Source organism: Polypterus senegalus, chromosome 18 (assembly GCF_016835505.1).
Source record: "Polypterus senegalus isolate Bchr_013 chromosome 18, ASM1683550v1, whole genome shotgun sequence".
Taxonomy (NCBI): domain Eukaryota; kingdom Metazoa; phylum Chordata; class Cladistia; order Polypteriformes; family Polypteridae; genus Polypterus; species Polypterus senegalus.
The window spans coordinates 1,722,210-1,745,854 of NC_053171.1; the positions used below are offsets into that span (position 1 = coordinate 1,722,210).

The following is a 23,645-nucleotide window of genomic DNA, read 5'->3' on the forward strand; positions in this document are numbered from 1 at the left end:
CATATGTTGAAGAGAAACCTTAAGGGGTCAAGCCCAAAACAAGCAGGAAGCTGAAGATGGCTGCTTTAGAGGTTCACCAATGAAGATCCTCAGCACCTGGTAATGTCCATGAATCACAGACATCAAGCATACAAGGGATATGCGACAAAGAACTAAATATGACAACAGCTTTAAAAGACCAGCCATTGCTGTGTGCAAACATTATGGTGCCCTGAAATGGGGGGTCTGGGGAGGCGTGTAGAAAAAGTGCTGTGTGACCGAAATGTGCACAAATCCCCTCACATGAAAGTCAGCAATGTGCAGTTTAATCACGACATCAGAATTGTTTGATTTGTAATTTTAAACTGTGGAGCAGAGGGAGAAATCAAAGAAAAATGGGTCTTTGTCCCAAACATTATGGAAGGTACTGTACATCTTGAAGAAATGTTACACAGGGTTCAATTCACTTTTCACAAAATGTGGTCGTTTGATGTGGAGAGTTTATCATAAAGTGCGGTCTGATCATTTGATCGTTTCCTAAATAAACACAGCTGGAGCAGAAATCCTGCTGTTATTTATCTTTGAGCATATCCTCTTCCACTCTTGATGACAAATATAACATGATGAGACATATACCTTGGCTGATCTTTTGTAAGTAACGTTTTTAATCTTAACCATATTGTTAGAAAATGAGTTATACGCAGGGGATTAAATTAAGTAATGGTACTGATGTTAAAGGTGACAGAGAGTTCTAATGTGTAAGACGCAGGGTAATAAAACAAACATAAATTGAATTATAATGGATTACCGTACCAAGTGGCTGATGATGCTCTGTGACTTTCGGATTGTGAGTTGAGTTGACAGAAAGCTGTTCTTTTAAATGGAGGAGGAGTGCAACCCTAAGTGTTTGTAGGTCCTATGCAGCCTTCTTGACAGAAAACCTGTTAATAAATCTTTCATTTTATATTGCTTTTCACATTGGAAAACAATGCAAAGTGCTTAACAGAAACTTAAAAAAAGTTATTAAAGGCAAGGGAGAAACCAACCACAAAAGAACTAAATTAAATTATCAGCAATTTCAGTTTTTTACAAAACGGTAGCAGATAAATACACCTTAAGTATGATTGATGTGTTAGTACAAAGAAGAAAGAGCTTTATGGGGAATTTGTGAGAACTGGACAGACAAGAGTTCATTAGCTGCCTGAAACAAATATTAAAAGGCACTTTGACAGAAGTAAAAATACTGACTGATGTGGGCAAATCTGTTGGTACCCTTCCATGAAGAAAGAAAAACCTACAATTGTCTCTAGAATATCCTGAACTTGTGAAAGTTCAATGGCATCCATCATTGTTAACAAAAATCAGACTTTGTTTTCAAGTTTTGATTCAACAGAATGTTCCAAATAATAACACAAATGAAACGGCATGGACAAAATTGATTGAAATTGATGAGACCCTAAACCTAATACTTTGTTGCACAACCTTTAGAGGTTGTAATCCCTGCACACAAGTGATTCCAGGAGCTCTCCATGAGACATCTGCACCTGTCCACAGGTCATTTAGCCCACTCACCCTGATCAAACTACTCCAGCTCGGTCAGATTTGAATGGGGTCTTCTCTAGACGGCATATTTTAGTTCTTTCCATACATGTTCCATTGGATTCAAATTAGGTTTCATAGACGGCCACTTTGAAATTGTCTAATGTTTTGCTCTTCTCCGTTCTTGGGTGCTTTTCAGTGAGTGTTTTGGCCCATTATCCTGTTGGAGGATCCATGACCTGTGGCTAAGACAGAGCTTTCTGACACTGGCCTGTATTTTTCACTCCAGAATGACTTAATAGTCTTAAGATTTCAATTTTTCCTGCATGGACTCAAAGAACCACATGCCAAACACAGCAAAGCAGCTCCCCAAACATAAAAAACCTCCTCCATGTTTCACAGTAGGTAAAGCTTCATTTTTTCATCTGTGGACATAGAGCTGATGTGACTTTCAGGAAAGCTTCACTTTTGTCTCATTTGTCCAAAGGACCTTCTCCCAGATGCACTGTGGCTTGTCAATATGCATTTTAGCAAATTATAGACTGTTTTTTTTCTTTTTTATATGGAGTCCTCCTGGGTCTTCTTCCATTGAGCCAACTGTCACTCAAAAACCAGCAGATCAGACACTGATGGACCCTAACGTTGCAGTTCAACTTGCATCTCTTTGGAAGATGTCCTTGGCTTTTACCCTACCATTCTCACTATGTTTCTGCCCAGTTTGGGATCAATTTTCCTGTTGTGGCCACGTCCAGGGAGGTTGGCTACAGTCCCATGGACCTTAAACTTCTTCCTAATATTTACAACTGTCATCACAGGAATATCAAGCTGCTTGGAGATGGCCTTCTAGCCTTTGTCTTTAACATGCTGGTCTATCATTTTCTTTTTGACCTCCACAGACAACTCTGTCCTTTGTCGTCTCTGGTCCATGTTCAGTGTGGGACACACAATGAAACCAAACAGCGGAGTGATGACTTCTCTCCATTCAAATTAGCCGAATGACTGATTGCACCATTGGAGGGATGTGTGATATGAATTCAAGAAATAGGGCAAGTTTGATAGGAGATTCAGGTTGGCTTCCCGGGTCCTCCCTGCGTGGAGTTTGCATTTTCTTCCCGTGTCTATGTGGGTTTCCTCCGGGTACTCCCGTTTCCTTCCACAGTCCAAAGACATGCAGGTTAGGTGCATTGGCGATTCTAAATTGTCACTAGTGTGTGCTTGGTGTGTGGGTGTGTGTGCCCTGTGGTGGGCTGGCACGCTACCCAGGGTTTGTTTCCTGCCTTGTGCCCTGTGTTGGCTGTGATTGGCTCCAGCAGACTCCCGTGACTCTGTAGTTTGGATATAGTGGGTTGGATAATGGATGGATGGATGGATGGGCAAGTTTGAAAAATCACTTGAATCGAAATATTTCGGATCTCTTTTAGGAGTCCCAACAAATGCATCCAGGCCATTTTAGATCTTTGTAGAATTAGCAATACTTAATCTCTTCTTCACACATGCTTTGCTTTACTTGCTGACATCTCAGAGGCAAGCAGGGGACTATCGTTTTTCATCTCCTCAATTTTCAGGAGGCTTATGGCACTTTTTCAAAAGACTGTAAAGGGGACCCACAAATTAGTTCACAGCTGTATGAGGTTATATTGCATTCAAATGAATAAATTGCTACTATATCTATTTAATGCAATAAATCGTGGGTCCTCACCTGCTCTTTATGCTGCATAGCTGAGTAATGAGTGATGAGTGGTGGGCCCTTTTCTTGTTTGGATTCCAATTCTTGAAAAGCTATCTCATTTATTTAATTTAACATCAGTTATGAAATAGATCTGCCACAGCAAGACATACTGAATTTGGGATGTATAAGATGTGAGGAAATCTTACTTTGAATTGAATTTTTATCGTGTCGATGTTTTCAATTTGCAGTCTGAACACCATAAAGGCTTCCAGAATTTCCACCATCAGAATCATAATGTGCAGAAATTTAGCTTGGCTGCTTTGGAGCTGCTTATATCATAACACAAGGATGACTGGCATTGGAGGGCCACAGTGACTTACAGGTTTTGTTCCAACCCAGTTGCTTAATTAGAAACTGATCCTTGCTAATAACAGATCTTATTTAATTGCATGACTTGTTAGTGTTTTAGCTTTACCATGTCAGGTCATTCTTAAAGTTTTTTTTTTCTTTCTAATATTATCCAAATGATCTGAAGTCTAAAATGGATGAGTAATTTTCAGCTCTTCACTTCTTTCTCTCTATTTTTCTTCCATTTTACACTAAATATACACAGGTGCAAATGGAGACAAGTTAGATGAAGAACTGCTGACTCCTTTCTCATTTGCATCATATTGCTATTAATAAGCCATTAAAACACGTGAATGCAGCTATTTCAGACTAAAATAAGTCATTAAGGGTTCAAAATCTTAACAAGCAAGACAACTTAACTGAAGTAGAAAAATGTCACTTGAGACATAAGTGCTTTATCAGCAATAAACGACCTCTCATGAAGCAGCTGGGTTGGAATGAAAATCTGCAGCCACTGGGACCCTCCAGGACCACCAAGACTGATCATCCTTGATTTAAAGGGTTTGAGTATTAAAAAGCAAATCAATTAAATTAAGTTAATTGGAAACAAAAATCTTGTCACTAATTAAGGTTAGAAGGAAGACCTGTAGCCACTGTGGCCCTCCAGGATCGAAGTTGAGAACCCCTGGCAAAACACAACATCACATAAAAAAAACATAAATAATATAAAGAACTCATTTCATAAACAGTTGCAGAATAGTAAAATTACAAAGGAGATGTGTAAATGATGTGCAAGTGAAGGTGTGTCTATGCTTAACGTGTGTGAATAACTGAGGCAGACAGGCTAAATAACTGGTTTGTGTGGGCTGTGGGTCTGGGGATGAAACTGTTGAGACGTCCGTTAGTTTTATTTTTTAGTTGACCTGAAGCGTTTCCCTGAAAGAAGGTTTTGGAACAACTGCTGAGACGAGTCCATGATGATCCTTTTGAACATGGTTTGTGGTGCTAAATCTAATCTAGACGCATACAGGTCTGTGACAGATGGCAGAGCACAGCACTTGTTTTCTCAGAAGACCTCACAACACGCTGTCATTTATTTTTTGGAGTGGACCGTTGATGAGCCAAACCAGGCAACAATGGAGAATGTGTGACGATGTGGGTTCTGGCTCCACACTCCCATAGCTTTTTGGAAGCCCTTCAATCCAACACTGTCGGTAATGTTACCGATGAGCTAGTCAGTGAAGGCAATAAACATCTAAGCAAGGGGATGGTTGAAAGTGAAACAGAGCTTTTATTAAAAATCCAACAAAACAAAGTGTTCCTATTAAAGTGCAGTGCTTTCATAATTCCATAAATAATCCCATAAAAGAAATGTGGAGGTTAAAACCATTAGAAAAACAATCCTTTTAAAACGAGGTAAAAACGATCAGGAAGCAGTCTTAAAAACAAACAATTGACAAACTCGGTGCCTTCATTTAAAACTAGCGCCCCTCTTGCTTCACCCATCAGGGCCAACAAGGGAGACACTCACTCTGCAGCTGACCTTCTTCCTACTACTGCTACTGCTGTCAGTTGCCTCACCGATCCTTGGCTCCGGTCGGCTCCTCCAGAAAGCGACTTGGGAATCCCTTAACGGCTAAGGCTCTCACGTTAGGGACACCGCGTCCCAAGTCCCGACTCCCGCTAACTCCCGCAGAGAGTCCTGCACCTTCCAAGTCACTCCAGCCCTACAAAACAATCTTCTGCGGGGTGACCACAACCACTTCTCTCGGGTGTTGGCCAAACACCCAGGCGGCCTTCAGCTGCCTGCGAGCGTTTGCTCGCCTCCTCCTGCACCGCATTGCTTGCGTTCTCTCTCCTTCCTGCTTCCAACCTCCCTTTCCTTCTCTCTTTCTTTTCTTCCTTCTTCTCCTCTGACCGACTCGCGCTTCTTTTAAATGGAGAAGGACCATGACAGCTGTAACCTATTAGCCACGGGAGCAATCACGGATGTGGGCAGTTCCTCACCTGTGCACTCGGTGAGAAACGCCCACACCCCGAGCGTCCCGCAGCTCGTCATGGCCCAACGCCCCCTCGCTATGCCGCCGCGAGCGGGGATTATTTATTTAAAAATGAATGGTCTTTGCTCTGTGAGCTGTGGACCCGCTATACCACATACCACCCCCCATAAAACTCCAGTTGCATTGGGTTGGCAGTGCACTCAACATTTCCCAGTAATTCTGAAGATCATTCATTAGATGTTGTTCAGATAGAATGTCCTCCATAATGTTTGGGACATTTTTCTATGTATTTACCCATCTTCTCCATAATTTAAAATTACATATCAAACAATTTAGACATAATTAAAACGTACATTGCAAAATTTCACGTAAAGCGATTTGCACACATTTCGATCACATCATATAGAAACGACAACACTTTTTATATACAGTCCTGAAGAGTGCTTTTGCTAACTAGCTGGAATTCCATGAGAAAGCAACTGAAGGATACGATCCGAGTGGAGCTTATGATATTATTTATCTTGACTTATAGAAAGCATTTGATAAGGTGCCACATGAGAGGTTGGGCATTAAGTTAAAAGAATGGTGTTTTGTATAGATGGGTGCAGAATTGGCTAAGACACATGAACCTCATCAGTACTGGGAGATGTTGAGAGTGGTGGACCTCAGGGGTCAGTATATATATATATATATATATATATATATATATATATATATATATATATATATATATATATATATATATATATATATATATATATATATACAGGTAGTCCCTGAGTTATGGACATCCAACTTACGACTTACGAATGGGCCGCAGCTGCTCCTTCATCTGTCTGGGAGACGCAACGCAGGCTCCTCAGCAACTTCCGCTCCGTCATCTTCGGCCTGGGAAAGCTGAAAGTGGTGGCTGGACGGAGGCTGGGGGGTGGTTTCGCTGCTCGCGCAGTGTAGTGTCCCACGAGCGGCCCCCACCACCCCATTCATTCTCAGTGGGTGGCTGGATGCGTGGCAAACGGTAACCCGGGGTCCATAGTCCCCGGGGCCACAGCTACCACTCGTGTGCAGGATGGGGGCTTGATGGGGCGGAGGGGGGCGGTTCGTTTGTTCTCGGTGCACGGCTGGTGATGCTGCAAGCAGTGACTCGGTTGTGGCTGAAAAGAGGCCATCGAGGGTAAATGGGGTGGCGGGGGGCAGCATTGTAGTGTGCCTTGGGTGGTTGCCTGTTGAATGGGGGCAGTGGTGGGTGAATTAACTACTCGCGTTTGGCTGCATCCTGTTTGCTCTCGATGCGTGGACGCTGCAGGCAGCATACAGTACAGTATGCAAGTGGAAGTGACTGTGTGGTGGGCAGGTGGTGAACCGCCACTCGCCACCCCATTCATTCTCAATAGCAAGCCTGCTTGTACTGTTACGTACATAGCAGGAAGTTGTCTCTTGTCAGTACATCAGTTTTCACGAACCATTAAGAAGGATAACAGAATGTCAGGTTATATATCGCCTTGACGTGTGCAGTACAAGTCCAAGGAGGGTCTCCTGATGCTTTATACCACACTGGTGAGGCCTCATCTGGAGTCCTGGGTACAGATTTGGTCTCCAGGCTACACAAAAGACATAGCAGTGCTAGTAAAAATTCCAGAGAGGAGCGATAAGGCTGATTCAAGGCTACAGGGGATGAGTTATGAGGAAAGAATAAAAGAGCTGAGCCTTTACAGTTTAAGCAAAAGAAGATGAAGAGGAGACCTGACTGAAGTGTTTAAAATCATGAAGGGATTTAGTCCAGTGGGTCGAGACTGTGACTTTAAAATGACTTCATCAAGAACACACAGGGGACACAGCTGGAAACTTGTTAAAGGTAAATTTTGCACAAACATTAGGAGGTTTTTCTTTGCACAGATAATCAAATTCACTTGCAATAAGTGACCAAGTAGTGTGATAGACAGTAGGACTTTAGGGACTTTCAAAATTCAACTTGATGTTATTTTGGAAAATTTAAGTGGAGAGGATCGGCGAGCTTTGTTGAGCTGAAAGGCCTGTTCTTGTCCACATTCTTGTAATGTTCTAATGATAGTGGGACTTTGGGGACCTTAAAACTTGACTTGATGTTATTTTGGCAGGGCTTTGTTGAGCTGAATGGCCTGTTCTTGTCAAAATTGTTTTAATGTTCTAAAATTGATACCATTTTGTATTACAGGGCTGATAGCAGTGACTTCCCCGGAGTCTGCAGGTAAGAAGTGACGCTTCAAGTCTGCAGTGGCATTTTATGCTTGACATTCATATTTAGTTTTCTTATCATTGTTTTAAATCCAGCAAGTCAGCAATCTTCATACAGCAAGTTTACAGGCAATTGAATGGCAGGACACTGTAGATTCTTAATAAGAAAGTAAAATAAAATGGAAAATGATAAAGTCTTTAAAAAATGAAACTAATTAGAACTCAATGTAATAATCTACTGAAGCCCATCAATTTATTGGTTATGATCAACTATCCTGGACTATAAAGAAGCTGTTCCTTTGAGCTTTGCTTGCCCTCTTTGAGCACTTGGAAAAAATAAAATCCATCTTTCTGGTTATTTGAAGAACACACTTTTACAATTCTTAAAGAAATAAAAAAAAAAAAAACTATATTTAATACAACAACAAAACAGATTTTAAGTAAGTAAGAATCAATTACTTTTAAGTGCTAACTTTTGTAAGACAGACAATAAATGTTTAAAAAATTCTTTCTTTTATACCGACTCTATTTGACTTGAAATACTTTACTAATCCTTGAAAGGAAATCGTCTTTTCGCATGACTTTTGGGATTCATAGTGCAGGGTTGGCTGTTATACAAAACCCCTGAAGCAATTTTTAGATTAGGGGTCTTGCTCAAGGATCTCTTCTGACAGTAATGGGATTTGAGCCAGCAGCCACAAGATACAAGCAGGGGTCCTTAGCCACAGAGCCACCACTTCTCCCCCTTTGTTTAGAAACCTAATAATGACATTTCATATTACTTTCCATTATTTCCTGAAAATTACATCTGCCATCTTTCCTAACTCAACAAACAAGTAAACCCTTTAATAAAATCAAATACAAAAAAAAAAAAGTTCAATTCAACAGTTTTATCTTCAGCTGTAAGGGTGGCTTTGGAACGGCAGGGTCTCTCTTTTTGAGTTATCCTACACACAATGCTTTCTGAATATGCAGTTTCTGCTCTGACTAGGGTGACCATACATCTTATTTTGACACCCATGTACTTTAGCACCGCCATAAAGCTCCACTGAATTGATTCGTTCATGCTCATCAATCGGATTATATGATTGACTGAAAACAGTTATTCTAAAATAACAAATTGTTTGTCAAGTGCCTATCACTATTATCATTTATCATTGATAAATTGTCTTCTTCTTGTCTTTATCCCTCTCCTTAGTGTCACTATTAGCCACACTAGAAGAGTTTAGTGATAGGACATTAGTTAGCCCGAGTGTTTCTAGTCTTATAGGTCCAAATGTGATTATCAATGAGAATACATGCCAGGGCACAACACGTTAAAAACTTTGTAGTGAATAGCAGAGAACTCCACCACTGCAAAGGCTACACACATGGAGTATCTTCTTAAAACACCTTCTCTCAATTCCTCCAGTCCGTGCACTTTAAACCAACAGGGTTTCAGGGAGAAAGCAAATGAAAATAAACAGAAGGCTTGATAATGAGAGAAAATAAAACATTTCAATTGCTGTTATTTCTGGTGTTCAGTAGCAGAAGATAACTGAAGCGTAATGGTTAATTTGTACATTGTAAAGATTGATAGAAATTTCTGGATTAATGACTAATAAAATGTGGTCTGATCATCATCTAATTCACAATTATAGTCAAAGAGAATCAGACTAAGCTTATAGCACACAAACAGTTAGACATCTCGGATCTTCATTGAGCACAGTGAGTGATCATTAACAGTGCAGGATGGAAAATGTAAGGGAACCTCTGTGTTAATGACTTTAGAGAAAAATACTTCAGTTAAGGAGATGAGATCTCCCTAAGATCATACCATGAATAATGCACCCAAAGTTGGTCGTAAAAGTATCATACAAGCTGCACAATTGTTGACACTGCAAAATTCTTTACTACTTTTTATTTTATATCCTGTAAAATATTGAATTATGCTACAATGATAATCATCTATTTAGGTTTTGCCAATTTTTGAAACTGTATGAAGATTGCTTGCAACTTTCTGGCAGTTAAATTATTCTTGAGTCACGTGAAAACACCTCAATGCTGCAGTCCTGTCCTTCACAAAAGGGTCAAGTCACAGCCAGTCTTCATCGTGCTTCTCTTTGGTTCTGAAACCTTAGTAAAGATCTTGAGCTCCTCAAGAGGCAGCCATTATCTCACATTTATCATCTTGACAGATGCACTAACCTTCTTCTTTGCTCTCTCTCATCAGTTATGACTGTGACGCTGATGGCATCTCCTGGAGATACTATAAGTGTAGGAGAAAGTCTGAAACTTACCTGCAAATTAACTGTAAATGTAAGCTCTGAGTCGCACTTTACTTTCACCTTTATAAAGAAAGGCGCACCAGTAAGGAAGAACATTGAATCTCCAGAGCTGATAATAAACAACTTTAATAAAAGCCATGCTGGGAGATACAGGTGTGCTGTGAAGCATTCAGAAGGTCGAGAGCACGACAGTAAACAAGTGAAGATTAAAGTGAAAGGTACAACTTGATTAGAAGTTTTAATAGGAAATGGCGGACAGAGTTATCTACAAATCATTTACATCTGGCCACATTCTGTAATTTTTTTAGCAGGTGTGGAAAGAGAGTTGTATTAGAAACACTGGCAACTCATCTCACACATGATTTTGTATCTTTTTTATGTTGTAATTCAATTCATTCTGACATAGAGCTTTTTAGCTCAGTGTGTTGGCAGAGATAACGCTGGGACAGCAGAACAAAATAACGATAAAAATGAGTGTGCAGAACCCATAGTGGTTTGAATTTATTTTTTCTTATGTTAGTCTCTGCACTTTTCAGATCTCATGTATATTATCACACATGCGTATCAGCTGATCTCCATATGGGCTCTGTTGAAATATGTAATACCCAGTGTTGTGCTTGAACTAATTCAAAAGTGCACGTTCATTGAACAAGCTCATTTTTCTAAGAAAGGTGAACTTAGCGTAACGTATTTGCAAGTGAAGAACTTGAATGTGAGCCAGTTCAGTTTATGTGACATGCTGGATCTGGTTTAGGTCCTGATTAAATGTTTTGCTTTACCCCGTCACGTAGGGGTGGAGCCGAATCTGAATCCGGTATTTGGATAAGCACAAATAGTGGATTTTTACGAATATTTATTTTCTACAAAATTTATTTGTATTGCAAAAAAAATAATGTACAGTTAAATAGGCACTGTCTGTGTCTGCCTGCTTGTGCTTAAGCTGCAACCTGCTGACACGAGCACGTGGTGGAGCTCTGCTTTCACTTTTAGGGAAATTTGTACTTCGTGAGGCCACTTTATATTTTTCCCCGTTGGTTGTGCAATATGTGATGCGAATTTTGACTGGCAGCGTAATAAGTTTGTTCACCTACACGCGGCTTCCACAGTCACCATTTGTGTCACACGGTTGGAAATAGAGCGGTAATTTATATGTATACTTGCATCTATTCAATTTATTTTTTGACTGGGAGGATATTAGTATACAGTGCATCCGGAAAGTATTCACAGCACATCACTTTTTCCACATTTTGTTATGTTACAGCCTTATTCCAAAATAGATTAATTCATTTTTTCCTTCAGAATTCTACACAAAACACCCCATAATGACAACGTGAAAAAAGTTTACTTGAGGTTTTTGCAAATTTATTAAAAATGAAAAAAAAGAGAAATCCCATGTCCATAAGTATTCACATCCTTTGCTCAATACTTTGTCGATGCACCTTTGGCAGCAATTCCAGCCTCAAGTCTTTTTGAATATGATGCCACAAGCTTGGCACACCTATCCTTGGTCAGTTTCGCCCATTCCTCTTTGCAGCACCCCTCAAGCTCCATCAGGTTGGATGGGAAGCGTCGGTGCACAGCCATTTTAAGATCTCTCCAGAGATGTTCAATCGGATTCAAGTCTGGCTCTGCTCTGGCTGGGCCACTCAAGGACATTCGCAGAGTTGTCCTGAATCCACTCCTTTGATATCTTGGCTGTGTGCTTAGGGTCGTTGTCCTGCTGAAAGATGAACCGTCACCCCAGTCGGAGGTCAAGAGCGCTCTGGAGCAGGTTTACATCCAGGATGTCTCTGAACATTGCTGCAGTCATCGTTCCCTTTATCCTGACTAGTCTCCCAGTTCCTGCTGCTGAAAAAAATCCCCACAACATGATGCTGCCACCACCATGCTTCACTGTAGGGATTGTATTGGCCTGGTGAGGAGCGGTGTCTGGTTTCCTCCAAACGTGACGCCTGGCATTCACACCAAAAGTTCAATCTTTGTCTCATCAGACAGGAGAATTTTATTTCTAATGGTCTGAGAGTCCTTCAGGTGCCTTTTGGCAAACTCCAGGCGGGCTGCCATGTGCCTTTTACTAAGGAGTGGCTTCCGTCTGGCCGCTCTACCATACAGGCCTGATTGGTGGATTGCTGCAGGGATGGTTGTCCTTCTGTAAGGTTCTCCTCTCTCCACAGAGGACCTCTGGAGCTCTGACAGATTGACCATTAGGTTCTTGGTCACCTCCCTGACTAAAGCCCTTCGCCCCGATCGCTCAGCTCTAGGAAGAGTCCTGGTGGTTTTGAACTTCTTCCACTTACGGATGATGGAGGCCACTGTGCTCACTGGGACCTTCAAAGCAGCAGAAATTTTTCTGTAACCTTCCCTAGATATGTGCCTCGAGACAATCCTGTCTCGGAGGTCTACAGACAATTCCTTTGACTTCATACTTGGTTTGTGCTCTGACATGAACTGTCAACGCTGGGACCTTCTATAGATAGGTGTGTGCCTTTCCAAATCATGTCCAATCAACTGAATTTACCACAGGTGGACTCCAATTAAGCTGCAGAAACATCTCAAGGATGATCAGGGGAAACAGGATGCACCTGAGCTCAATTTGGAGCTTCATGGCAAAGGCTGTGAATACTTATGTACATGTGCTTTCTCAATTTTTTTATTTTTAATAAATTTGCAAAAACCTCAAGTAAATGTTTTTCACGTTGTCATTATGGGGTGTTGTGTGTAGAATTCGGAGGAAAAAAATGAATTTAATCCATTTTGAAATAACGCTGTAGCATAACAAAATGTGGAAAAAGTGATGCGCTGTGAATACTTTCTGGATGCACTGTATATAGTTGTACGTGTTTGCTGCAGGGTATAACTCAATAAAGTGTATTTAAATAAAAAACTCTTCATAATTATTGTATTTTATTCAAGAACACTGTAATAGCCTAATATAAGGTATGCAAAATTGAAAAAAGTAAACTCATGGGTCATTTATTCTCATTCCTTAAAAAAGGAACTAGTTCAGAATTGAAATGGTGAATTTATTCATTTTAATCTGTGAGAACTGAACTTTGAGCTAGTTCTTGTGAGGTGTGAACTTGCACGACACTGGTAATAGCTCAGCAGGGTTAGGGGAGAGCTATTGCTAACACTGTCTTTTCCTTCTTTCCCTGTGGCATTGAGAAACTGCCCATTGACTGCACCTAACTCTGCCCCTTCCAGTTGCCCAACCATAAGAACCCTTAGCTTCCGAGAAGGAGGCTTAATTTTTGCAAGAGCGACCTGCCAGACAGAGCTCCTGAGCAAACTGACCCTAATCCACAGCTAGAAGCCTGAAGACAAGGGCGATAATGTCTGAGGAGTGTTTTCTTTTTGTTTTGATCTTTCTTTTAACGAAATGGGGTGACCCGTTGGCACCCCATATTTTTGTTGATGAGCTTGTCATTCCAGCATTCTGCCACAATATATTAAAAGATGTGTACGTTAATACAAAAAAACACCATGTCCCTTATCAATTCCATACAGGATGCTGCATTTTATGTCCCAATGTGAGACAATCCTGTATCTAAAGGGGCAGATGACAGCACTACATAAACTGAATTGGTCTGGGTGGGGAAAAAATTATAAAACAATAGCAACCTTCAAGATTAAATGTTCAGCATTTCGAGCATCAGTACGTCTTTCACACTCTTCAATTCTTCTCGTACTCTTTTCACAGAACCCGTGCTAACTGCCTACCCGGAAAAACTTTTGGAGGAGGGAGACAATCTCAACCTGAGCTGCAGCTGGATGGAGGATGGAACATCTCATTCACACCTTACTTACCGCTTTTTCCAAAATAAAACAGAAGTGCAGAAGAGCAACACTTCAGTGTTAACCATAGAGAACATTCATACAGGCCACAATGGGAACTACTCTTGTGCTGTGGACTTACAAGGGAAAGAAATTGGACGCAGCAACAGGATAAACATTACAGTCCAAGGTACAGAATGGCTACAGGCTTTTCTAGTTTGATTAACAGACTCAGAAAATCATCACATCTGGGCAAAGGAAGATTTCAGAAGGAGCTTAAAAAGAAGCTGCAATAGAATTACTTTGCCAATGTTTTACTAAAAGACACCATCCTAATCAAATGTACACATTGTAAGAAAGGGAAATTGGTTGATACAGATAATTATATTAAACAGTAAAGGCAAATTGAATATTACAACGGACAGAAGCTAACATATGACAACACATGGGTCATTTGAATGCAGCACTTTGGCGTTAGTCTAGTCTAGCCAAGGTTAGATGAACATGGACAAGCCAATGGGTCAGAGGGAGTGAATCCTTCTGAAATTCACTGTATTCATTTGACGGCCCTTGCGCCACGTTTTGACGCTGATTGGTCATTTGATTACTTTTAGTTCTGGCACAATTTAAGTGTGGCATCGAACTGAAATTCAGTACACATAAAGCTGTCCCTAAGAGAAAGGCAATAGGTCTGCCTTGCTTTTAGTAACGACTCACAATCTGTGGACATGAATTAAAATGCAATACGCTTTTGTATTACATTTTAACCTGACATGAAAATTGAGTGCCATGGTGAAAAGAAATCAATCATTTGGATGATATATTATGATAAAAACATTGACAAAATTAAAGGTTCCATTTACAACCCCAATTCCAAAAAAGTTTGGACGCTGTGTAAAATGTATATAACAACAGAATGCAACGATTTGCAAATCTCATAATCCAATATTTCATTCACATTAGAAGAGACAAAACATATCAAATGTGTAAACTGAGAAAATGTACCATTTTAAGAAAAGAATAAGGTCATTTTGAAAAATATGAGCTCATTTTGAATTAGACGCAACAAATCTCAAAAAAGTTGGGAAAGGGCAACAAAAGGTTGCAAAAGTAAGTGGTACTAAAAAGAAACAGCTAGTGGAACATTTTGCAACTAATTAGGTTAATTGGCAACAGGTCAGTAACATGATTGGGTATAAAAAGAGCATCTTAGAGAGGCAGAGTCTCTCAGAAGTACAGGTGGGCAGACTCTCACTAATCTGCAAAAAACTGCATCTACAAATTGTGGAACAATTTCAGAATAATGTTCCTCAACAAGTTGCAAAGACTTGAATATGTCATCATCTGCAGTACACTATTTCATCAAAAGATTCAGAGAATCTGAAGAAATCTCTGTGCACAAAGGACAAGGCCAAAAATCAATATTGTAGGCCGGTGATCTGCAGGCCCTCAGGTGGCACTGCACTAAAATCAGGCCTAATTCTGCCATGGAGCTCAGGAACACTCCCAGAAATCATTGTCTGTGAACACAGTTTGTTGTGTTATCCACAAATTCAGGTTAAAGCTCTATCATGCAAAACAGAAGCCATATGTGAACATGATCCAGAAATGCCGCCATCTTCTCTGTGCCAAAGCTCATTTAAAATGGACTGAGGCAAAGTGGAAAACTGTTCTTTGGTCAGATGAATTGAAATTTGAAATTCTTTTTGGAAAACATGAATGTCACATCCTCCGGACTAAATCGGAGAGGGACTATCCGGCTTGTGCAAAAGCCTGCATCTCTGATATGGGGATGAATTAGTGTCTATGCAATTGGCAACTTGCATATCTGAAAAGGCACCATCAGTGCTGAAAGGTATGAACAGTTTTGAGAGCAGCATCTGCTCCCATCCAGACGACATCTTTTTCAGGGAAGGCCTTGCATATTTCAGCAAGACAATGCTAAACTCCATACTGCATCAATTACAAAAGCATGGCTTCGTGGTAGAAGAGTCTGGGTGCTGACCTGGCCGGCCTGCAGTCCCGACCTTTCATCAACTGAAAAAATCATGAAATGAAAACAAAGAAGGCCCAGGGCTATCGAGCAGCTGGACTCCTATATGAGACAAGAATGGGACAACATTCCTCTCGCAGACGTTTAGCAACTGATCTCCTCCATCCCCAGACGTTTATAGACTGTTGTTAAAAGAAGAGAGGAGTGCTGCAAAGTGGTAAACACGGCCCTGGCCCAACTTTTTTTGAGACGTGTTGCTGCCATCAAATTCAAAATGACCTTATTCTTTTCTTAAAATGGTACATTTTCTCAGTTTAAACATTTGATATGTTTGATATGTTCTACTGTGAATAAAATATGGGTTTATGAGATTTGAAAATACAATCTCTTTTTATTTACATTTTAGACAGTGTCCCAACTTTTTTTAGAATTGGAGTTGTACATAATTATTGCATTTCAATGTAGTTAACATGTTGGATTGCATTTAACTTTGGCATGGATAATCGTTCATAGTTTAAAGATCCAAGAGTTGAAAAAATAAAATAAGCACAAAAGTACCTACCTACTAAATAGCACAATTAGAAATGTTCTTCAGTCAATACCGGGTACTTTTGTCAAACATCACAGATATTTGCCTGTTATGATCAATTTCCAGTAAAGATATCAGTATTTCATTATTCTTCTTTATGTCTTATGAAATATTATTTAAGTCTTGGGTGAACAGTTTATCTTTCATGTTTTTTTTAATAACACCTTCCCTTGCACTAACTATTCTCATGTACCCTTCTCAGCTCAGGGTGTGACATTGGCTGCATCTCTAAAACGTTCTGTGAAAGTGGGAGATTCTCTTCGATTTAAATGCAAATCAGCGTGGAAGAAAAGCTCTGCCTTAAACATCACTTTCTTCTTCCTAAAAGACGACAAGATTGTGTGGAATAGCAGCCACTCACGATTCAAAATAGACCAAATTAATAAAAGCCACACTGGAAGTTACACATGTGCAGTGGAGCTACAAGGACGAAAGAAGTACAGCAATAAAATAAGGATTGAAGTCGAAGGTACTTTGTTTTTGCTGCTAAACCTGTGCACCAAGTTAAACAGAAAAGAATGACATGTGGTTAGTAAGATTATGAAGTCCTGAGACACAAGACTTTGCAGGCTTACAATGTGTGACTTAGTATGTCCTCTATGGAACATGAATGGCCTTCATCCATTAATACGGGTTTCTTTCAGCAATTTAGAGACACGTAAGAATGATGCAATTGTCCCATGGTCATTGTGAAAATGTGTTTCAGTGTGCTCTGTAATGAGATCTTAGATAGTTAGGTTCCTGGTAAAATTCCAACTTTTCCGCACTCTTATTTAGCATGTATGAAAATGGGTAGTGAACTCAGATAAACAATAAGTAGCAACCTCACTAGGATTTGCAATCACATTGAATTTGTCACATTACCTTTGGATTTTAATTTTTTTTTTAGTAATTTTATTATAATCATTCTATACAAATTGATCATTTTTTACAAAAAATAGGATTGAGACTGAAAAACAAGTCGACCCCCACCCCTGAGAAAGAGAGCGAGGCCAACGGGGTAAAACTTCAGGCTGGTAAACATACCTAAAAAGATGAGTTTGATAGACCAATAGAGATGAATGGAGAAGAAAAAGAAATGAGGAGATAATTGCTTCCTTGATGCTTGAAGATCTTATTCTAAAATATTATTGAAATGATCCTGCCAGGATTTGAAAAAATTCTGTACAGATCCTCTAACTGAATATTTGATTTTTTTTCCAATTTCAAACAGTATAACACATCGGTTTCCCACTGACTTAAAAGAGGAGAGTTAGGATTCTTCCAGTTTAGCAAAATAAGTCTGCGTGCCAACAGTGTAGTGAATGCAATCACAGTTTGTTTGTCCTTCTCCACTTTAGAAGAACCCCAAACACAACTGTTGATGGGTTAGGAGGGATTGTGACCCCAAGGCAGTCTGAAAGGCACTTAAAAATTTTGATCCAAAATGATGTTCATTTGGTGCAGACCCAAAACATGTGACCCAGTGAGGCTGGGACTTGATTGCAGCAATTTGGACAATTTTAAGTGAGACAGATGTGCTCGATATGTAATTTTGTTGAATAATTGTATGCTTTGCGCATACGGAGGTCGAGTGAAGTCTCTGCATTGCTACCTTCCACTCCTTTTCTGAAATATTGAGTGAGAGATCTTTTTCGCACTGTCCTCTTGGATCTTTGAAAGGGAGGGACTTTAAAATGGTTTTATATATTACAGAAATGCTGTCTGAGTTATCAAGACTGAGAAATATTTTTTGCAGCGTAGAGGTGGGTGGGAGATGAGGAAAATTAGGCAGGTTCTGTTTAACAAAGTTTCTGATTTAAAGATAGTGAAATAAATGTGTTGCTGGGAAGTTAAATTTGGAATGTAATTGTTCGTAGGATGCAAAGACGTTGTTTATGTGCAGATCTCTAAGTGATTTAATCCCAAATGTTTTCCAGACATTAAAAACTGCATATGTTTGAGATGGTGGAAAAAGGCAGATCTCATGCAGAGGTGCCACAGATAAAAGCTCCTTTATCTTAAAATGCTTTCTACATTGGTTCCATATTCTGAGTGAGTGAAGCACAATTGGGTTGTTAGTATATTGGTGATAACTTGCATTTATTGTGGTACAAAGCAAAGAATTTAAAGATGTACTGCAGGATTTTATTTCTATTGTGGACCAAGCCTGTATAAGTTCATCTATTTGTGTCCAGGTTTTTATAGCTTGTATATTTGCTGCCACAGGAATAAAACTGAAAGTTGAGTAGAGCCATGCCACCTTCTGCCTTAGGTCTTTGTAGGGTTGCCCTTTGGATACGTGGATGTTTTAAATTCCAAATAAATTAGGTTATGATTGAATCTCATTTCTTGAAAAATGATTTATTGATGTATATTGGAATGTTTTGAAATAAAATGAGAAGCTTAGGAAGAATATTCTTCTTAACAATGTTAATTCTTCCAGCTAAAGTGAGATGAAAGGTTGACTATCTGTGCAAGTCTTGCTTAATTTTTTCCATACAGGCAGCAAAATTTCGTTGATGAAGAACTTTATGTTACTTGTGATGTTTACCCCTCGGTATTTAAACTGATCTGCGATGATAAAGGGAAGGTGTCCAATCTAATATTGTGTGTTTGAGAATTCACTGGAAAGAACACACTTTTATTCAAATTAATTCTGAGACCAGAAATCTTTTGAAATTCTGTAAGTGCTGTTAGGACTGCAGGCACAATATTTTGCACATTTTCTAAACGAGGGCAAGAAAATATCTGTATTTGTGCACACATCCACTCATACTGAGTGAAGTGATTAAGCTGAGACTTTTCTCACTATGCCAACTTAGAACATGTTCTAGAACCATCTCTTTGTTTCTCTTCTCCAACTCTTGGTTCCCGAGCTATGAGATTAGTCTTGTGCTTTTGGTGTCAAATCTCGTATTTCATACTAATGGAAAAGATCCAACATGAAGAGATGATCACTAAAAAAATGGGGCATAAAACACATACCACTTTTTGAGAATTACAGCACTTCCTTAAGTCTAATTGTCAAAAATACAGTTAGGTCAACAATGGTAAAATATTCTAGTAAATGTTGATATTAACTCTTACTTTAAAATCTTATCTTTTACATGGTTTAAGGTAAATATAATTAATAAAAATATTAATATGAGAAAGTTTCTCTTAACAAAGAAAGAAAAAAAAAGACTGAAATCAGACACAAAGAAAGATTCAGCAAAAAAATTGCATCCATGTTGATTGACAAGAAAGTAGATGGGCATTAAATGCAGCCAACCATTTACCAATAGACCTCCAGATCTTTTTGATGGTGGATCTTCGTCTGCTCCCTCTCTGTCTTTTTGTCATCAAATCATCATAATAGTTTTGTATCTTATCTCAAAATGGCACAACTAATTTGTCTCTTCACTTCCTCTGATGGTCACATTTTCGATGAGGTATAAAGGAAAGAGAAGCCATACTGGAGTAAAGGCATGTTACTGAACATTGACTCGTTTGTCACGACTTAGTTTAATGAAAACAACTCATTTTTCTTTTCTTTCGGCAGGTTATTCAATAGAAAACGGAATTCGAATTGGATTATCATGCCTGGTGCTAATTGTGCTGCTGGTTCTTGTGAGTGACTGCTTCTGGATCAGAGTGTTCACTACCTGCAGATTTGCTGAGGGGGATACTGAGGGGCACAAAACTCTCTAAGGTAACAGGGAACATAAAATAAGAACACTTCAATATCTCAGTATCAGTTTTTCTTTAGCTTGTATCGTTTTCTTCTACAAATGCTAACAGTTTGACAGTTTTAATGAGGAAATCATTAATATAGTTTAACTTTAACTTACAATAGTAACACCATCCAGATGGATGAGCAAAAAAGAAACTTAAATGAGAATTGTTTTTTTTTTTTGAGTCAACTGAGTCATTGATAGTGGCTGTTCATGAACTTGAGCACAAGGCAGGTCTGAAGATGAAACAGGATTCAGCACACGATAATTCTTGACACACAGGGTTAAGCAGGGGTAAAGAGTTGGAAAAAACAGTAAACTCAGAGAAAATAAATGAAGAAAAGAATGAAGGAGTAAAAGGACTTTAAAGGCTATTGAAACAGAGAGAAAAGCACCCCTATTAATCTAGTTTACTTATTTTAATGATGTAATCACTCCTTTGATTTCATTGCAATTTAAATGAGTTAATTGCCATTCCACCTCCAGGTTGGTAGATGGGCTCTCCTTGCACGGGTGGTATAGAGCAGAGTACAGCAAATAGAGGAAGAGGAAGAATAAATCCTCCTGTCGTGAAGCTGACACCAGCTCAACACGTGCAGTTCCTTCTATATCCTTTATCACGTTAGTGAATCTACCATAAATGAAGTGTGCATTACAGGCTTTAAAAGCAGAAAATGTCATTAGTTAGATATTTTGGGCATGTTGGTAAAAGAAGCGGGTTTGTAAGAGCTTTTTGTATGAATAGATATTCACGCATGTGTGCTAACTTACTAATGCAAGTGACTCACGTAGCAGAGAATAGTATGTGGGGAAAGCTAACTCGAATTAACAAACAAACTCCTGGAATTGCATTTGGACTTGTGAAATTTGTCATACAAGATGACATTTACTGATTAAAAGTGTTACTAAATGAACATATTTGTGGTTCATTGCTAAACAACCAGAAATGCTCTTGTATTGTATCGCAAATACATGGCTGCTATATGTTTAGGCTACAAAACAGAAATGCGCTATTAAAGGAGCAAAGTGCACTGTTTATTTAGGGTTTGCAGTTAAAAGTTAGCCAATATAACTTTGGTTTAGAAAACATAAATATTTTGTAAGAGGAGGAAACCAGAGCAACAGAAGGCATATTGTTGTACAATAAAGAGCCATTTCAGGTTGTTAGAATAATAAACTGCTCAAAAAAAATTAAAGGAACTCTTTAAAAACACATCAGATCTCAATGGGGAAAAAAATCCTGCTAGATATCTCTACTGATATAAACTGGGTAATGTGTTAGGAACTAAAGGATGTCGCATCATTTGATGGAAATAAAAATTATCAACCTACAGAGGGCTGTATTCAAAGACACCCTGAAAATCAAAGTGAAAAAATGATGCGGCACACAGGCAGGCAAGTCCATTTGGACGAAATTTCATTGCAGCAACTCCAAATCATACTTAGTAGTTTGAATGGCCCCCACGTGCTTGTATGATACAATGGATGATGTCCTAAGGGATCTCCTCCCAGATCTGGACCAGGGAATAACTGAGCCCCTGGACAGTCTGAGGTACAAAATGGTGGCGAGTCGGATGGACCAAAACATAATGTCCCAGAGGTGTTCTATTGGATTGAGGTCAGGCGAGCGTGGCAGGCAGTCAGTGGTATTAATTCCTTCATCCTCCAGGAACAGCCTACATACTCTCGCCACATGAGGCCGGGCATTGTCGTGCACCAGGAGGAGCCCAGGAGCCACTGCGCCAGGATAGGGTCTGAAAATGGGTCCAAGGATTTCATCCCATTACCTAATGGCAGTCAAAGTGTCGTTGTCTAACCTGTAGAGGTCTGTGTGTCCATCCATGGATATGCCTCCCCAGACCATCACTGACCCACCACCATACTAGTCATGCTGAGCGATGTTACAGGCAGCATAACGTTCTCCATGGCTTCTCCAGAACCTTTCACGTCTGTCACATGTGCTAGAATGTTAATAAACTGTAGCAATGTGTGTTGTAGTTTTTCTCCTGTGTATTTCTTTATGTTTAAGCTATCAATTCTGTCCTTATTAAAACATTGGAATGTAAGTATATTGCATTTCATTTTTGTGTGAGAAATTTTCATCACTTTACTAAAAAGACAATAGGTCTAATCCTGGAGTCAAGGAGTAATAATTAATTTATATATATATAATAAATTTTATTTATACTGCACTTTATATAAACAATCTCGAAGTGCTACAGACTAAAATAAATTAATAAAACAAAAAGGCCTAAAAAATACTTCAATAATAGAATATCTTTCTAAAAAGATAAGTTTTTAAATCTCGTTTGAAAATATCAATCAACTGTGAGGCTCTCAGGTAATTCGGGAGGGCGTTCCACAGTCTCGGCGCCACAGAAGAAAAGGCCCCGTCACCCATGCTGCTGAGCTTAGTTCTGGGAACTTGAAGAGTGTTACTGTGTACAGAGCAGAGGGTACGTGAAGAAGTATGACAGGTAAGGAGTTCCTGTAAATAATGGGGGGCATGCCCACAAATACACTGATGAGTAAGGAGGGAAACCTTATACTCTATTCTAAGTGAAACAGGGAGCCAATGAAGGGTTTTCAAAATAGGAGTGATGTGGTCGTACTTTCGCACCCTCATCAGAATTCTGGCAGCACAGTTCTGAATATACTGGAGTCTCTGGATATTCTTACCAGGAATCCCAATAAAAAGTGCATTACAGTAGCCCAACCTGGAGGTGATAAAGGCATGAACAAGCCTCTCTGCATCCGCCAGAGTAAGTATAGGGCGGAGTTTAGCAATGTTCTTGAGATGATAAAAAGAAGATTTACAAAGATATTTAATATGGGTGTCAAAAGTGAGTTGAGAATCCATTTTAACACCCAAACTAGTGACAGATATAGAAAGAATAATGTTTTGACCAGAGAACGTAATACCAGTAATGATAGAAGAACGAAGATGATGTGGTGTGCCAACTAAGATGGCTTCTGTTTTGGATCTGTTCAACTGAAGAAAGTTAAGCCTCATCCATGCGATTGTGGGTGGGGATGTCTCTCCTATGCTGGTATCAGCAGACGGATGGTTGGAGGATGCAGTACTCTGAGGTGAGAGTGGGTTGGGGTGGTCAAACCTATCAAAGAAGTTGTTCATTTTGTTTGCTCTCTCCACGTCTGTCTCGATGGTGGCACCCCGCTTCGAGCTGCAGCCAGTGGTGATCTTCATCCCATCCCACACTTCCTTCATTCTGTTATTCTGCAACTTCTGCTTCAGCTTTCTCCTGTACTGCTCCTTCGCCGCCCTGAGCTGGACTCGGAGTTCCTTCTGCATGTGCTTGAGCTCATGCTGATCACAATCTTTAAAAGCCCTTTTCTTCTGGTTCAAAAGGCCCTTGATGTCACTTGTAATCCATGGCTTGTTGCTAGCATAGCAGCGTACTGGTCTTACTGGAACAACAATGTCCATACAGAAGTTGATGTAATCAGTTGTGCAATCAACAGCCTCCTCAATATTCTCACTATGTGACCCCAGCAAGATATCCCAGTCTGTAGTTCCAGTCTCTCAGAGCCTGCTCTGCCTCAGGGGACCACTTCCT

The 23,645-nt window shown here is 39.6% G+C and overlaps 1 protein-coding gene across 2 annotated transcripts; it reads left to right on the top strand.

The window, feature by feature from the left end:
- The first annotated feature begins 575 nt into the window (after nt 1-575).
- Nucleotides 576-21,305, top strand: LOC120519036 (vascular endothelial growth factor receptor 1-like). 2 transcript variants are annotated; one of them, XM_039742115.1, is made up of 7 exons: nt 576-630; nt 7,730-7,762; nt 9,962-10,234; nt 13,717-13,980; nt 16,575-16,841; nt 19,896-20,045; nt 20,554-21,305. In XM_039742115.1, the coding sequence occupies exons 1-6, from the start codon at nt 600-602 to the stop codon at nt 20,042-20,044; spliced, it is 1,017 nt and encodes a 338-aa protein (XP_039598049.1). In that variant the 5' UTR covers nt 576-599; the 3' UTR covers nt 20,045; nt 20,554-21,305. The 2 variants fall into 2 exon arrangements, with proteins under 2 accessions (XP_039598049.1, XP_039598050.1); XM_039742116.1 differs by lacking the exon at nt 9,962-10,234.
- The last annotated feature ends 2,340 nt before the right edge of the window (nt 21,306-23,645 follow it).

Bases quoted from the DNA above. Each gene is read 5' to 3' on its own strand.
- LOC120519036 (XM_039742115.1), top strand. From the start codon at position 600: ATGATGAGACATATACCTTGGCTGATCTTTT. The intron at 631-7,729 runs GTAAGTAACGTT...TTTGTATTACAG, and splicing joins TATACCTTGGCTGATCTTTT to GGCTGATAGCAGTGACTTCC. The intron at 16,842-19,895 runs GTACTTTGTTTT...TTCTTTCGGCAG, and splicing joins AATAAGGATTGAAGTCGAAG to GTTATTCAATAGAAAACGGA.